The 16,761-nt window shown below is 44.0% G+C and overlaps 1 protein-coding gene across 14 annotated transcripts in view; it reads left to right on the top strand.

Moving 5' to 3' along the window:
* Nucleotides 1–209: 209 nt before the first annotated feature.
* Nucleotides 210–16,761, top strand: part of LOC306664994 (endoplasmic reticulum membrane-associated RNA degradation protein-like) — a 47,771-nt gene continuing 31,219 nt past the window's right edge. For 2 of the 14 annotated variants that reach the window (XM_079146161.1, XM_079146148.1), the window contains exons 1-9: nucleotides 1,056–1,273; nucleotides 1,639–1,807; nucleotides 3,420–3,559; nucleotides 4,393–4,494; nucleotides 4,774–4,863; nucleotides 6,647–6,744; nucleotides 7,398–7,534; nucleotides 8,105–8,219; nucleotides 8,961–9,063. In XM_079146161.1, the coding sequence (XP_079002287.1) occupies nucleotides 1,223–1,273; nucleotides 1,639–1,807; nucleotides 3,420–3,559; nucleotides 4,393–4,494; nucleotides 4,774–4,863; nucleotides 6,647–6,744; nucleotides 7,398–7,534; nucleotides 8,105–8,219; nucleotides 8,961–9,063 (1,005 nt within the window). In that variant the 5' untranslated portion in view covers nucleotides 1,056–1,222. Of the gene's footprint in view, nucleotides 422–1,053; nucleotides 1,274–1,351; nucleotides 1,401–1,638; nucleotides 1,808–3,419; nucleotides 3,560–4,392; nucleotides 4,495–4,773; nucleotides 4,864–6,646; nucleotides 6,745–7,397; nucleotides 7,535–8,104; nucleotides 8,220–8,960; nucleotides 9,064–16,761 lie in introns of those variants that run through there. The other 12 variants (XM_079146155.1, XM_079146154.1, XM_079146156.1 and 9 more) reach the window with 12 other exon arrangements.

Raw genomic sequence — 16,761 nt, 5'->3', positions numbered from 1 at the left:
GCGATGGCTGCGCAGGAGGGGCCTGGCTGGGCGAGGGCTTTGCGCCTCGGCCTCGCTTCTCCATCCCGCTCCGCTCCGCAGGGCGCCGCGGCCTGCGCAGCAACGACCAGCAGCCACCACCTTCGACCGCCGCCCAACGCCTCTCAGTCTCGCGAGGCCGGAAGCCTCGCGCCTGCGCCCAGCGCGACCGGAAGTGGCTTCCACGGACGTCAGCGGCCCGGACGGCGCGGGGGGTGTGCGTCATTCTCGTGAGCCTAGGCCGGAGCCGGAAGTTGTGGGGGTAGGCGGGCCTGCGCCGCGCATGCGGGGCGGATGCCCCGGGTCGAAGCTGCGGGGGGCGAGCGGGTGCTGGCCCCTGGTGGCGCAGAGGTCCTCGAGTCCGTCGCGTCAGCCTGCCACGCTCCACTAACGGGTGCGCAGGGTCCGTCGCGCACCCTCCAGGGGCTGGACAGCGACGCTCGGCGCACTGCGCGAGCCGCTGGGCAGCCCTCACGGCCGCCCCAGCATCCAGCGTGGTGCCGTGGCGCGGACGAGGCGGAGGCGGGCGGCGAGGGCTCTGCGACCCCGCAGAGCGGGAGAGGGAAGGGAGGCTTAAGAGGATTTGTGCAGCCCCGCAGAGAGCGACTGAGAGGGCCTGTGCATCCCCTAGAGAGATGGAGCGGGGGCTTCTCCATCCCTTTAGACGGACCCCTTCTCTATGGAGAGATAGGGTCGGCACCGCAGAGCACCTCAGAGAAGGAAGGAGGCGGGGGCCGCAGGGCTCCTCCTCAGAGGAGGGAGGGTGGAGGCGGGGCCACGGGGCTCCTCAGAGAGGGAGGGAGGAAGGGGCGGAGCTGCAGGGCTCCTCAGAGGAGGGAGGGTGGAGGCGGGGCCACGGGGCTCCTCAGAGGAGGGAGGGTGGAGGCGGGGCCGCGGGGCTCCTCAGAGAGGGAGGGAGGAAGGGGCGGAGCCGCAGGGCTCCTCAGAGGAGGGAGGGTGGAGGCGGGGCCACGGGGCTCCTCAGAGGAGGGAGGGTGGAGGCGGGGCCGCGGGGCTCCTCAGAGAGGGAGGGAGGAAGGGGCGGAGCCGCAGGGCTCCTCACTGAAGGACGAGGGGGCGGGGCCACAGGGCTCCTCAGAGGGAGGGCGAGGCGGGGCTCCCCAGGGAATGGGCAGGATGGTTGGAGGGGTCTGGTCGAGTGTGGGGAGATTCTGGCAGTCTGGCTGAGGTCAGAAGTCCCTGCATGAGTTGCTGGAGGTCGTTGCAGGACTCTGGCTTCAAGCAGGAGACCCAGGTCTCTTTGGTGGTGTTTTTTGCTGGTGCAGGACAGTATGTGCTGCTGAAGTAATTGCTTATTCATTTTTATGACCAGGGGCAGTGCTATGTCCTGGGCATACTGGCTGGATGAGGAATGGTGAAAGGTATAATACACTGTTCATAAAACTCATTGAAGTTCTGTAACTCATATGATCAATAAAGTGATTTTAAAATCTTTAAACATTTATTTAAAGCATTGAACTAAATCCTGTTATCCAGAAAGCATGTTAAGAGCAGCTGTACTTTTAGTACATTCCATGCTTAAGATAGAATTTTTTTGTGACTTGGATATATAGTAATATTCTTTTCTGCTAAACTGTCCTTTTATGTTTTATATTTCAGATGTTGGCAGGAGATCCTGTTACCACATGTCTTTCTCCCTCAGTGTATGACATGATTTGTAAACTTGGGTTTGAAGTCAAAGGGACTTTTGATTTCAATAACATTGTAACCGAAAACGGTGAAGTGGTCTGGAAAACAATTGCAGGCTGTGTGAGCTGTGCAGGAACAGGTTGGCATGCCTTTGTACCCCATCCCTCAGTTGCTTCTGTTGGTTGTAAAGTGTTCCTTTCTAGCCAGTGTTTGAAACACAGACCTCCATGTAAAACCTGAAAAGGAGTCAGCCTGGAAAGAGAGGTGAGGATAGAGAAGCATGAGGTCAAGTGCTGCTGGACTGGGATACCTGCTTGGGCAGGACTTTCAGTCAGGAGGCAGGCTGGGTGCCGGACTGTTGGGTAGGTCCAAGAGCCCAGTTGACTCATTACTATGAAGGGGATGGAATGGCCATTAAAAGATGCACAGCTATTTTAAATGTCCTCCAGGCATGTCTGTGTGTTTTGGAGGGGAACGATACGACCTGGAAAACTTAGGAATATCTGCAAAAACTGCAAATGATTGCACTCTGGCCTGGCAAGTCCATTTCCAGGAATTTATGAGACAGTTGCACTCATGGAATGAAGCACTCTTTGTCATAGCTGCATAAACACATCAATAATCTGGAGCAGCCAGATGTAAAGCAACAGAAGAGTGTTTCAGTGGAGTGTTATGCAATCATAAAAAAAGGAGGCTCATCTCATGCAGAATTCTTTGAGCTAAGTGAAAAAAACAGAAGCATAGATTTATAGATACACCCAGAAAATCAATAGCAGTAGATGCAATAAGGAAGAGAACTGGGGGCCACGTGGGAGGCTTCCCCCTTTTGTGTTTTCCATTGTGCGCCGTGTGGATGTTTAACCTCAAACTTGTTAAACAGTAAGAACAAATATCCATATTTCAAATATGTTTTGAAACAACTGATTGTCATTAGAAATCTCAGTCTAATGTTAATTCTAAAAAGTCAGATTACAGGATTATAGTGTAATTCCCCCTTTTCCTTGGGGACTGGGATCCACCCCCACAGATGCCACAATCATGCGTAGTACTGAACCTTGTACATACTTTTGTTTTTCCTGCATGCTCTGCAGTATTGGCACAGGGTACAGTTCACAGTCCTTCCATGTTTCATCCCTGATGCTTCCTTTGCATCACTGCTCTTTGTGCTTTGAGACCATCACTAAGTAAGTTAAGGGTTACAGAACACAGCACAGTGATAGCAGCAGTGGAGCTGATGATCACATGGCTACTGAGTGATGTACAAGTGTCCAGTGTCTGCAGCCTGGATACGTTGGACAAACGGATGAGATGGGGTGGGATAGTGCAGAAATTCATCATGCTGCTCAAACCAGCATGCAGTTTGAAACAGATGATTGTTTATTTCTGGAATTTTACATTTAGCATGTTTGTACTGCAGTTGACCATAGGTAACTGAAACTGTGGGTAAGGACTATTGTGTACGGTGTGACTTAATGTAAACTAACATACAGGAAATGACATCGAATATCTCTCTCCTGTTTGAAAATTTCTATATTTTCAAATTTTCCACTGGTGATATATTTTTCTTTTGTAAACAGATGAGCATCATGTAACTTGTTTTTACTAACTATATCTATTATATGTTTAGTTATAAACTGCTTATTGATTGTGTAGAAATTGTATAATTAAAGCACATTTTCTTTTATGGTTTAGACATTTCTCATCAAGTGGTAAGAGCTGTGGTGCTAAAGCTTTTCTTCTTGTCTTTTAAGACCAGAGTCTGGATTACCAGAGAAGTGTGAGGCTGCTGGGCCCTGTGTGTGAGGCTGTCCATCTACATTTTTTATCTTTAACCAAGGGGCAGTTTGAAACTCAATATATGCCATGGTTCCAGTGGACAAGTTTTCCAGAGGTTTGGCTTTTGAACACCTTTAGAAATAAAAGACTTTGTAAATATCACTTGGAGACACTTATTACTTGCCAATTTTGAAGTGATTTCCTCCATCTGGACCCTCTAACTGGGGACTGCAAGAAAAACCTGAATTACTGTGGATTACTATGCAGAACCCAGAGCTGAGCCACACACCCCTTTGAACAAAGGCAGGTTTTGGACTCTGCTGTAGGACTAGGAGTTGGAGAGCGGGGAGTGCTTAGTACAGGGCTGCTCATCCTGAGACAGAAGAGAAGTGGCCCACTTCAGACTCCAGACCTTTGAGAGAGGTGGTGAAGTGTTGGTAGGAGACCAGAGGAGGTGCTTGGTTTGTGAATGGTGAATTGGAGGAAGGATAGGTGGTTCAGGGTCCAACCCAAATCTTGTTTTTTGCTTTTTTCTTAGTTTTTCTTTGTTTTTCAGTTGACATATTAAATGACCACAATAAAGCAGTACTTTTAACAAGTCTGATTCTGAAATAAATTGAATTTCCTAATTTGGAGTAGGAGGATTATTGCTTCTCAGCAGTTCTTTTAAGTAGTAGGTTGAGCTGCCTTATGTTTGTCTGATATTAGGAACTAAATCATAATGAGAAATGAAGTGTAGGTCAAGACATTTGAATTTTCAGTTCACAATTATGCCAGCTTCCAATAAGCATCTTAAAAAACTTTCAAAGAACTCCTTGGGCCTTAAAATGTTTTGTTTTGTTTTGTTTTTTCTCGATTTTTAGGCATTGTAATAGTTAAATAAAAAATATTTACTCATACAAAAAACATTTTAATATAGCAGTTCTAACATGTATGTTATCTAAATAGTTGTTTCCTGAAATATTTGATGCCTTGGGAAGCCAGCAGTCTCCTGCCATCTCTCTCAGCTTAATGAAACTGACCTCATGTCTGGAGCGAGCCTTAGGTGATGTAAGTGTGAGAACTCTTTTGTTACTGGTACATTAAATCATGTGTAGGAATGAAACCAAAAAAAGTCGCCCTCAGATTTTTTTATTTTAATTAGTTTTCCTGTAAAATAGAATGGTTTGTTATCCGGATTGTCACTGTTGTTCTTTCTGAGTGACTATCGTATCATGACATCTTTGTCACAGTACTCTCCTTTCATTTGTGCAGACAGCTGCTTTGCAGAGAATGCTCTTCTTAGCAGCCTCTGTCTCAGAATGTGATTGCGCAACTTTTTGCCTCTAGGTGTTCTTACTGATTGGGAAGGAATGTCCCTTTCTCTTAAGAGATCTGCTTGCGTCAGAGGAGCTTGCGCAGGTCTTTGGGCAGTCTGTGGTAAGCTCGTCTAAAACCTAGAATATGCATGATGAAAAGCACTTTGTTCTTCCAAAGCTCATGGTGCTGTAGGAAAAAAAATAATTAAAAAATTAATCCAGTGATTTAAGCACATTTTCCCTTTGTACCTTCCCTTTCAGAAGGCCCCCTCTTCCACCCCCACAAAAATCCTCCCATACTGATTCTGATGGTGGTAGAATAACCTCTGGGGTCCAGAGAAGGGGACAATTTGAAGCATAGTGCTTTCATTTGTTACATATTTATCATTATAATACAAACAATACAGAATATATTTTTTAACCCTTCAAAAGAGTGTTACTGAAGTTTTACTTTAGAATATTAATGTTTTCACCTGTGGAGATTTATGTCTTCTACAACCATTCAAATTTATAGTGAAAAAAATGTAGCTGTTGATACAAAATTGTTCAGAGCATGTACTTTTCTAAAAAAATATTTTTTTAGTTGTAGATGGACACAGTACCTTTATTTTTATGTGGTGCTGATGATAGAACCCAGTGTCTCACACATGAGAGGCAAGCGCTTTACCATTGAGCTACAATCCCAGTCCCAGAGCATGTACTCTTAAAGAATCTCCTAGAGGGCACATGACCACGAGACTTAAGACTAATGGGTTACTTTTAGGCTTCTGAGTGAGGCGGGTCCAGCTAACGGGGAAAGCAGGGCACCCTTGCAGAAACTGTGCATGCCAGCAGAGCTGGTGAGCAGCTCTGGATGCTGTTTTGGGGATGAGAAATTGTTTTCAGTAAAGCTTTCCTGCTCTGTACTGGGACCCTTTCCCCTTGTCAGCTTGGAGATTTTATTTTTTTCCTTGTGGAGCACAGGGAACGAGGATGTAGTGCAGACCTCATCACACTGAACCCATAGCAGATTTTGTTTCTTCGGTCTGTTTTTTGCTGTATGCAGGTGGTCTCTTCCCTGCCTGCCTCCTCTGGATTGTCACTTCTGGTTGCTTCATGCTGTGTGCCAGTAGTTTCCAAATTCAGTGGAGAGCAGAGGCTTCTGAGGCTGCCTGAAGCCCTGCCTGCTACGTGCTCTCCAGTTTACCTTCTGGTTCTGGTTCTGCTCTCTGAGGAAAGTTTGGAGCCTCTACTTTCCTCTCTTCTCAGCAGCAGTTCCCCATGCAGATGCAGATCAATTTCCCTGCTTGAGATGTGACTCTTTTTTCTCCTGGTTAAGGCATAGTTTCATATTCCTTTAGTCTCTGATCAACTCCCATTGTTCCAGAGCTAAAATGTGGTGCTGCACAGCAGGGAGGGGTGTCCTCTTCACCTACAGAGAGGGCTAGAAGCAGGTGGGCCATGAACCTGGACCAGGAGGCAGTGCACAGGACTGGCCGCTGGCCTGACTATGCCTGCTGTTTTCTCTCTCACCACATATGCACACGCATCCTAGTACCTGAGTTGCTGTTCATCACTTTCTGTTCTACTTGGTTGTTCGGCACCTTTGATCCACAGTGTCAGAGCAGTGTATCCTACATCATCTCCCATCTCAGTGACTAATGGGGAGTCCCTAGCTTAGCATAGTGGGAAGAATATAGTGCCTTCCTCAGAGGGTGGAAGAGCTCCTGGGTCATGCAAAGTATGTCTGGTTCATGTTAAACTCTCAAAAAACTGTTGGGTTGATTATTCTTGCTACCTTACCAAGGTCAAAACTATTCTTTGTTAACTAAAAAAGCAAACATCATTTCAGTATTGTATTGGTTTATTTTAAAATTCAGTAATGACTTAGTTATTCAATGATCTGCTGCCTTTTAATGACCTAGATGAATGTGCTGAAAGTCTTCATTGGCTCACCCTGTGGACTCAACCTGCGAAACATCTTATGGCATGGGTTTGCATCGCCACAAGAAATTCCCCCAAAGTAAGTCGCTGGTTACGTAATTTTCTTTCTTTTTAATCTACTTAAGAGTTTGTTTTATCTTGAGTTTCATGAGCAGGAAAGATGCATTTTTTAAAGCCTTTTTTTTTTTTTGATTCATTGTGCACAAACGGGGTACAGTTTTTTATTTCTCTGGTTGTACACAATGTGGAGTCGCACCATTTATGTAATCATACATGCACATAGGTAATGATGTTTGTCTCATTCCATTATCTTTCCTTCCCCCTGCCCCCTCCCCACCCCTCGGCTCCCTTTACACAATCCAACGCTCCTCCATTCTTCCCTTACCCCTTCCCTGCCCCAGAAGGTGTATTTTGTGAAAGGTCAGTGTTCGAGGCAGGATTTTGAGATCCTGTTGCTTGTTAATAGAGTCACCAGAGGCGAAGGCTTTCAAGGCTTGGCACCCTGGTCTACAGGATGTGGTGTTGCACATATGCAGATCCTGGGTGGTAGAAGACTCAGAGTTCCTTGAGACATTATTCCTCCAACCATTGCACAGCTTAATCCCTACATCTGGAGAGAGTTTTCTGCACTTCACATTTGTTTTCTTAATTTTGAACTTTTTTTTTTAAATAAAGCTTTGTGTACATATGACTGATTCATTTTCCCAACGTCTCTGTGGCATTTTCTCCCAGATACTGTTCAATGATGCTACTGTTGACAGCAGGATTGGGTCAATTACTCAAGAGTTACCTTGAACACACTGAGGTCACACTGGCACATCGATCTTTTGTAACTCTTAAAAACTTAGAAGATTTGATTGTTTTTCCTGGCAAGTATCGCATTTCATATTTCACCCTTAATGTATCTTTGTGGAGGTATTTGTAAACTATCAGTAGCATCCAGATTTGAACTCTTGAGGTGGAATTAAGTCATTGTTCTCCAGTAGCAAGATGGCTTGAGAGAGACTTGAGGACCCTCTTGAACTTTACCCCTTCCCTCCACTCCAGGGCTGTGGGACTGAGTCAGGCTGCGTGAATCAGGTCATGAGAAAGCCAGCGTGCTCCTCGGGCATGCTGAGCGTTTGCTAGGTGATGTGTTTTCTTCTCCCTTACACCCCTAGTGCATTTGTGCTCTGGTGGTTGTAGTATAAAGGCCTCCATCTTCTGAAATATTCTTTCTCTCTCTTGGCCAGTGTGCTCCACTGTCAGCAGGCTTCCTGTGGCCACTGCTCTCTGATTGTGGGTTAGATGATCTTCCTCTTCTTGAGGGTTCTGCACCATCTCAGGGGTCATAGTTGTCTGCTTGGGGGCCTAGTTCATTGGCACCTCTTCCCTAGTGTGTTCCCATCTTTTTCAGTTCATTAGTGTGTTTGTATTTAAAGGTTTTTGCTGTTTTACAGATGTTACTTCCGAGGTACTTTGGGTACTAGAACAAGTGATGATGAAGTCCACCTTTATATTAAAAATCATGTCACCATATTGGAAATTTGCTCTGACCAAGTTCACATCACACAGGTAACTGAAGAGGAGCCTGGCAGTGTGGTTTGTTGGTTGGAGGCCAGGCCTGCTGTTGGGGTAGAAGTAAATAGAGGCGGGGCTGACTTGAGAGTAGACAAAGCCTAGAACTCCTTCATAGAATCATTGAGAAGACAGCTTACAATTGTGTTTTAAGCATTAGGTGTCATCCTTTTGGTACAGTTGATGTCATTGTTTTTCAGAATCAACTCTTTAATATTTTTTTGAGTTCTTCTGTAAGAGAAGCATTGATTCCAACATCAGAGAATCATGAAACAAAGACAAGTAGGTGTGGGCACCAGGAGCAGGCCCTGCGCGAGATCAGAATGTGCGCATGACACACAGAGACCAGGCGGACGAGTGGGCGGGTCTCTGTTCCATCTCCTCCAAGATGATTGTACCCTGGTTCATTCCTTCTTAAGCCTGCAGAACCCACCCAGGTCTGTGTGTTTGCGTAGCTTCAGAAGTGATGGAACAAGTAAGAGATCTCTGCAGACATTTTTATTCTTCTGAAGCTACTAAACGTGGTTCGCAAAACAATAAAATACCAGGAAATGTTTTTCAAATCACTAGTCTAATGAGACTTTGATTCTCATTTTATTTTTTTCTCATATTAGCAGGGAATATCTTCTTTTAATACCACCTTGGTTGTACCTGGGCTGTAGCATATTTATTGAGATATTCATGCTGATGTTTGTCTTCACATATGGAGTTTTCCTGATCTTTCTTGCAACTTCACAGGTTTGCTGACTGTACCATCTTGTTGTTGTCACAGCTGGAGACTGGACTTAGGAGAGTTTTTGCTGCAGTTAACCAGTGCCCAGATAGACTCCTGACTGCTGAGGTATGTGTGCTTCTGCTATGTGATGCTGCTGTGTTGGTAGTTTTCTATGGCTAATTAAAAGTCTTAGAAAGTATTTATCCCACTGTGTTTGTCATTAAAGTGAATTTTTTAGCTTAAAACTTTCTTTGGAAGACTTTTCTATCCTTTTTTTGTGGTTTCCTATTATAATACGTTTATACAATTCAAACTTAAATATTTAAGTTATGCTTGTTTTGGATAGTTTTTTAGTATTTCCAAGTGGTCTTTTAAACTTGATCATGCCATGAAAGCAAAAAGCACTTTTCTCCCTCTAGCTATTTAGTGGCACATTACTTCAGTCCTGCAAGGTGCCTTTGGCCCCAGTGTGGGCCAGTGAGTGGCAATGTGTACTTGTGACACATCACCTGCCACACAGGCAGACTGGGATTGTGACCCAAGTCCCCTGAGCTTTGGTTTCTTCACCTTAAAGAGTGGGCAGTATTGCCTTTGAAGGGAGTTGTGGAACTTGGGATTGGCTTGTGAGAAGCCCCCGCAGTCCCGTGTGCACACACATTTTCACACGTGCATGTGCACTCCACCAAGCATGTGTGTGCACACAGACACTGTTGCTTCAGTTGCCACAGGAGCCCCTGGGTGCCCTGTCTGAGCCAGGCATCTCCAGTTTCCAGCCTGTCTCCTCCGGCTTCATAGGCTCTTGTTTCTGCCCCTTCATAATGGCTAGGATGAGCTTCTGCTGCTAGTGACAGAGGTCCCCAAATATCCAACTGCAAGATGGCAACAGGGCAGAAGAAAGCTCTGCCCTCATGCTGTCATGGCAGCACTCGCCTGCAGCACTGCACTCCCTTGGCCTCTGCTGGAAGAGGCCATGCCTGCCCAGTGGGTGGTTCTGCCCGCTGTGTCTGCCATCACATCTGCATTCCATCCAGCAGAGGGGCAAAGAAGATGTGTGTGCACTTCCTGGAGGTAGATGCTCTGCTTCCTCCTGGCCAAAGCTCAGTTGCCACTTGCTGCCTGGGAAGTGGGGGGAAGTCTGCATGTGATGCACATCTGGCTCAGAGCAGGAGAGTTGGTGGCGGAAGTGTGGGTGAGTGTGTCATGGGGTCCACAGAGCATCTGCCACACTGCAGGTTCTCATTTCTCCTCCTAGTTCAGCTTTTCCATGTGAACGCTCCTCAAACCTGTATTCTCAACCCAGATTTTCACCCTGGATTAGCTCTCTCAGTCCCATGCCATAAATCGCCACATTTCTGGGATCAAAGATAATTTAAACCATGTTTGAACCTAATGAAAATGAAAACTCAGTGCACCTGAAGTTTTTGTACACAGTGAAAGCAAGCCACAGGTGTTACAGCCTTAAATGCTAGGGACCCCCAACGCATGGACTCCAGCATTTCTTTAATCCTGTCCACTGAGAATTTGCATGTGTGTTTTCCCCAGAGCCTTAAGTTCACTTTATTTAGGAAGGCATATTTTTCCCCCACAAATTTGTTCTTGGATGTTCCCGTTGTCGCCCTCGTTGTCTTGGTGTCTGGTACCACCCAGTACACTGCCTGTGCTTTCCCTGTAGGTCATCTCCTGGTCTCCTCTGACCACCTTGCCCACTCCACGTTTGACTGAGACCTCCCCAGCTCCTCTCATGTCCTCTGAGCTCTTCTCCAGCTAGTCTTCCTGGTTCTTCGCGCTCTGTTTGCACACCCCCACTAATTATTTTCTGGGTGGTATTCGTACGTCATTTGTGGTCTTCACCTTCTTGGACGCTTCCTGGGGGATCCTGGTGCCTGTCGAGTGGGGCTCACACTGCTCCTGTGCTGTGTGAGGACGCCAGCCTCCCCTTTAGTCTAACTTCCTGACTGACCCCCTGGCATAGTGACATAGCTCTTCGCAGTTCAGCAGCACATCTGTCTGTTCTCACGCTGTGCCCGTGGTCCCTGCCTGACCACTCCGAGACAGTGTTGTGGCCACAATGACTTTCCAGAGCCCCATCTGCTCAAGTGATGCCTGCTTTTCTCTGTTCTGCCCTGTTTTGTCTTGGAGGCACTATGTTCTGCCTTCTGTACCTGCATTTTAGTAGTGATCTTCATGGCTCTTGGGACCTTGTGCTGCTGCCCCGGTGCCTGTGTCTAGGGCCTCAGGTGGGGACTGCCCAGCATGTGGTGGGGAGAGAAGTCCCCTCTCTCTGGCCTGCCCACAGCTCTTGCTTGATCTCTCTGAAATTGGCTACATGATAGTGTGCTCAGTCACATGGGATCTTGTGGAATAAGTAAATTGTGCTATTTGTCTTTGGACTACATGAATAAATAGCATGACTGTACAGAGGGTGTGACTCATCAGAGTATTAGCCCAGGTTTTAGCCCAGGCTTTTATCCAGAAGAAGCTGGATCAGTTCACAGATGGTACATATGTGAAGATGCTCTCTGCGCTTCCTTAAGTGCAGTTGTTGACTGCGTTTTTGTTAGGGCATATGGTCTCCTTGAGATCCCTGGGAGATGGCAATATGGGCGGGATCACATCGGTCAGCTTCCCATGCGTAGAACGACCTATGACCTACTCATACAGACACAAGGTTTGTTTTGGCTCACAGTTTGGAGGTTTCAGTCCGTAACTGATTGGTCTTGTTTTGGGGCCTGTGGCAGCACATCCATTCCCCATGCTGGGGACCAGGCCTTTAGCTGTGGGGCTTGGAGGACATTCGTGATCCAAACTACAGAATTGACTTTATGATCTATTGTTAAAATTGATATATGGAAACATAAAAATTGCACATATTATGGAATACCATATGGTGTTTTGAACATGTATACACTAGGTAATATTTAGATCAAGAAAACATATCTACCTCCTCAAACCCTCAGACATTTCTCTATGATGAAAACGTTTAAAATTTTCTTGTAGTTTTTTTTGTTTTTGGTACCAGGATGCTTAACTACTGAGTAACACCCCCAGCCCTTTTTTACATTTTATTTAGAGAGAGGGTCTTGCTGAGTTGCTTAGGGCCTCACTAAATTGCTGAGGCTGTCTTTGAACTCATAATCCTCCTGCCTCAGCCTCCCGAGCCACTGGGATTACAGGCATGTGCCAGTGTTCCCAAGCTCTTATAGCTTTTTGAAATACAGGTGCACTCCATTGCACACAGTCACACTACTGTGCAGTAGCACACCAGAACTTCTTTTTTTTTAAATTTATTTTTATTGTAAACAAATGGGATACATGTTATTTCTGTTTGTACATGGAGCAACAGCATACCATTTGCGTAATCATACATTTACATAGGGTAATGATGTTTGATTCATTCTGTTATTTTTTTCCTTCCCCCCCACCCCTCCCACCTCTCTTTTCCCTCTACACAGTCCCTCCTTCCTCCATTCTTGCCCCCCTCCAATCCCCCATTATGTGTCATCATCAGCTTATCAGCGAGATTATTTGTCCTTTGGTTTTTTGAGATTGGCTTATCTCACTTAGCATGATATTCTCCAATTTCATCCATTTGCCTGCAAATGCCATAATTTTATTGTTCTTTATAGCTGAGTAATATTCCATTATATATATATATACCACAGTTCCTTTATCCATTCATCAATTGAAGGACATCTAGGTTGGTTCCATGTCTGGCTATTGTGAATTGAGCAGCTATGAACATTGATGTGGCTGCATCACTGTAGTATGCTGATTTTAAGTCCTTTGGGTATAGGCCAAGGAGTGGGATAGCTGGGTCAAATGGTGGGTCCATTCCAAGTTTTCTAAGGAATCTCCACAATGCTTTCAGAGTGGCTGCACTAATTTGCAACCCCACCAGCAATGTATGAGTGTACCTTTTTCCCCACATCCTCGCCAACACCTATTGTTGCTTGTATTCTTGATAATCACTATTCTAATTGGGGTGAGATGGAATCTTAGGGTAGTTTTGATTTGCATTTCTCTTATTACTAAAGATGGTGAACATTTTTTCATATATTTATTGATTGCTTATAGATCTTCTGTGAAGTGTCTGTGCATATCCTTAGCCCATTTGTTGATTGGGTTCTTTGTATTCTTGGTGTAGAGGTTTTTGAGTTCTTTATATATTCTGGAAATTAGTGCTCTATCTGAAGTGTGAATGGCAAAGATATTCTCCCACTCTGTAGGCTCTCTCTTTGCATTGCTGATAGTTTCCTTTGCTGAGAGAAAGCTATTTAGTTTGAATCTATCCCAGTTATTGATTCTTGCTTTTGTTTCTTGTGCTATGGGAGTCCTGATAAGGAAGTCTGATCCTAAGCCAACAAGTTGAAGATTTGGACCTACTTTTTCTTCTATAAAATGCAGGGTCTCTGGTCTGATTTCAAGGTCCTTGATCCATTGTGAGTTGATTTTTGTGCAGGGTGAGAGATAGGGGTTTAGTTTCATTCTGTTGCATATGGATTTCCAGTTTTCCCGGCACCATTTGTTGAAGATGCTATCTTTTCTCCATTGCATATTTTTGGCACCTTTGTCTAGTATGAGAAAATTGTATTTATTTGGGTTTGTGTCTGTGTCCTCTATTCTGTACCATTGATCTACCTGTCTATTTTGGTGCCAATACCATGCCGTTTTTGTTACTATTGCTTTGTAGTATAGTAGAAGTTCTGGTATTACGATACCCCCCATTTCATTCTTCCTGCTAAGAATTGCTTTAACTATTCTGGGTTTCTTATTCTTCCAGATGAATTTCATGATTGCTTGCTCTATTTCTGTAAGGTATGTCATTGGGATTTTAATTGGAATTGCATTGAATCTGTATAGCACTTTTGGAAGTATGGCCATTTTGACAATATTAATTCTGCCTATCCAAGAACATGGAAGATCTTTCCATCTTCTAAGGTCTTCCTCAATTTCTTTCTTCAGTGTTTTGTAGTTTTCATTGTAGAGATCTTTTACCTCTTTGGTTAGATTGATTCCCAAGTTGGTTTTTTTTTTTTTTTTTTTTTTTTTTGAGGCTATTGCAAATGGAGTTGTTTTCCTCGTTTCCCTTTCAGCTGTTTCGTCGCTTGCATATAAAAATGCTTGAGATTTATGCGTGTTGATTTTAGAGCCTGCTATTTTGCTGAATTCATTGATGAGGTCTAGAAATTTTCTGGAGGAGGTTTTTGCATCCTGTATAGAATCATGTCATTAGCAAATAGAGACAGCTTAAGTTCCTCTTTTCCTATTCGTATCCCTTTAATTTCTTTAGTCTGCCTAATTGCTCTGGCTAGAGTTTCGAGGACAGTGTTGAATAGAAGTGGTGAAAGAGGACATCCCTGTCTTGTTCCTGTTTTTAAAGGGAATGCTTGCAGTTTTTCTCCATTAAGAATGATGTTGGCTAGGGGCTCAGCATAAATAGCCTTTACGATGTTCAGGTATGTTCCTGCTATCCCTATTTTTTCTAGTGTCTTGAGCATGAAGGGGTGTTGTGTTTTGTCAAACACTTTTTCTGCGTCAATTGAAATAACCATATGATTCTTATCCTTAAGTCTATTGACATGATGGATTACGTTTATTGATTTACGGATGTTAAATCATCTTTGCATTCCAGGGATGAACCCCACTTGATCATGGTGCACGATTTTCTTAATACATTTTTTGATACGGTTTGCCAATAGTTTGTTAAGGATCTTTGCATCTATATTCATCAAGGATATTGGTCTAAAATTTTCTTTCCTTGATGTGTCTTTTCCTGGTTTGGGTATGAGGGTGATATTAGCTTCATAGAATGAGTTTGGTAGGGTACCCTCCTTTTCTGTTTCCTAGAATACTTTGAGAAGTATTGGAATGAGTTCTTCTTTGAAGGTCTTGTAGAACTTGGCTGAGAATCCGTCTGGTCCTGGGCTTTTCTTGGATGGTATGTTTTTAATGGCTTCTTCTATTTTGTTGCTTGATATTGATCCATTTAAATCGTGTATGTCCTCCTAGTTCAGTTTGGGAGGAGCATGTGTCTCTAGAAATTTGTCAATGTCTTTGGTAGTTTCTATTTTGTTGGAATACAGATTTTCAAAGTAGCTTCTCATTATGTTCTGTATCTCAGTGGTGTCCTGATGTTTCCTTTTTCATCATGAATTTTAGTAATTTGAGTTTCTCTCTCCTTCTGTTTGTTAGTGTGGCTAAGGGATTGTCCATTTTGTTTACTTTCTCAAAGAACCAACTTTTTGTTTTGTCAATTCTTTGAATTGTTTCTTTTGTTTCAATTTCATTGATTTTAGCTCTGATTTTAATTATTTCCTGTCTTTTGCTACTTTTGCTGTCATTCTCTTCTTCTTTTTCCAGGGCTTTGAGCTCTAATGTTAGATCATTTAGTTGTTGACTTTTCATTCTTTTCTGGAATGTGCTCCATGCAATGAATTTTCCTCTTAGTCCCGCTTTCATAGTGTCCCAGAGATTTTGATATGTTGTATCATCGTTCTCATTGACCTCTAAGAATTTTTTTTATCTCCTCCCTGATGTTTTCTGTTATCCATGTTTCATTCAATAGCATATTATTTAGTCTCCAGGTGTTGAAGTAATTTCTGTTCTTTATTTTGTTGCCCCGGCCTGCAGGACATCAACGGGTACCTGGAGGGGGGTGCTGGGAATTGAAAGAGACAAGAGACACGAGAAATGGAGACAAGACAAATGCCTGATCAAGTCTCGTTTATTAGAAGAATTAACACAGTTAATATAAAGTACAGAAACCAATCAGAGTAAAGCGCGCGAAGGCAAGACTAGTCTCGCGCCAGAACTCCAATAAGGAAGTGTAATTGTCCAATCATGAAGCACCACGCAATCTAGTGTGATGCACCTGGTATAGTGTAAACAGGTAATGGCACGCCCCGCCAGCATCCAGCAGGCGCCATCTTAGCTCAGCATGAGGCACGGCAGGGGGCGTGACATTGAGTCAAAGCGCCTGACCTTGAGGCAAGGCAGGGCGCGTGACCTGCCGGCTCCGGACATTTTGTCATTGATTTCTTCTCTCAGTTCATTATGATCTGATAGAACACAAGGCAGTATCTCTGTTTTTTTGTATTTCCTAAGGGCTGCTTTGTGGCATAAAATATGGTCTATTTTTGAGAAGGGTCCATGTGCTGCTGAGAAGAAAGTGAATCCGCTCATTGATGGATGGAATATTCTATGTATGTCTATTAAGTCTAGGTTATTGATTCTGTTATTGTGTTCTGTGGTTTCTTTGGTTGGTTTTTGTTTGGAAGATCTATCTAGTGGTGATAGCAGTGCATTAAAGTCACCCAGAATTATTGTGTTGTGGTCTATGTGATTCTTGAAATTGAGAAGGATTTGTTTGATGTACAGGGATGCACCATTGTTTGGGGCATAAATATTTACTAAAGTTATGTCTTCCTGATTTATGGTTCCCTTAAGCAGTATGAAATGTCTTTCTTTATTCCTTCTGACTAACTTTGGCTTGAAGTCCACTTTATCTGATATAAGGATGGAAACCCCTGCTTTTTACTGGGTCCATGTGTGTGGTAGGTTTTTTCCCATCCTTTCACCTTTAGTCTGTGGATGTCTTTTTCTATGAGATGAGTCTTTTGCAGGCAGCATAGTGTTGGATCTTTCTTTTTAATCCATTCTGCCAGTCTATGTCTTTTGATTGATGAGTTTAGGCCATTAACGTTCAGGGTTATTATTGAGATATGATTTGTATTCCTAGTCATTTGGCTTATTTTGGTTTTTAAGTTGGTTTGGTTCTCCTTTGAGTGGTTTTTCTCTAAGGTAGTTCCTCCCTTTGCTGACCTA

The sequence above is a fragment of the Sciurus vulgaris genome (assembly GCF_902686455.1).
Source record: "Sciurus vulgaris genome assembly, chromosome: 7".
Lineage (NCBI taxonomy): Eukaryota > Metazoa > Chordata > Mammalia > Rodentia > Sciuridae > Sciurus > Sciurus vulgaris.
This window is presented reverse-complemented; position numbering and strand designations above follow the sequence as displayed.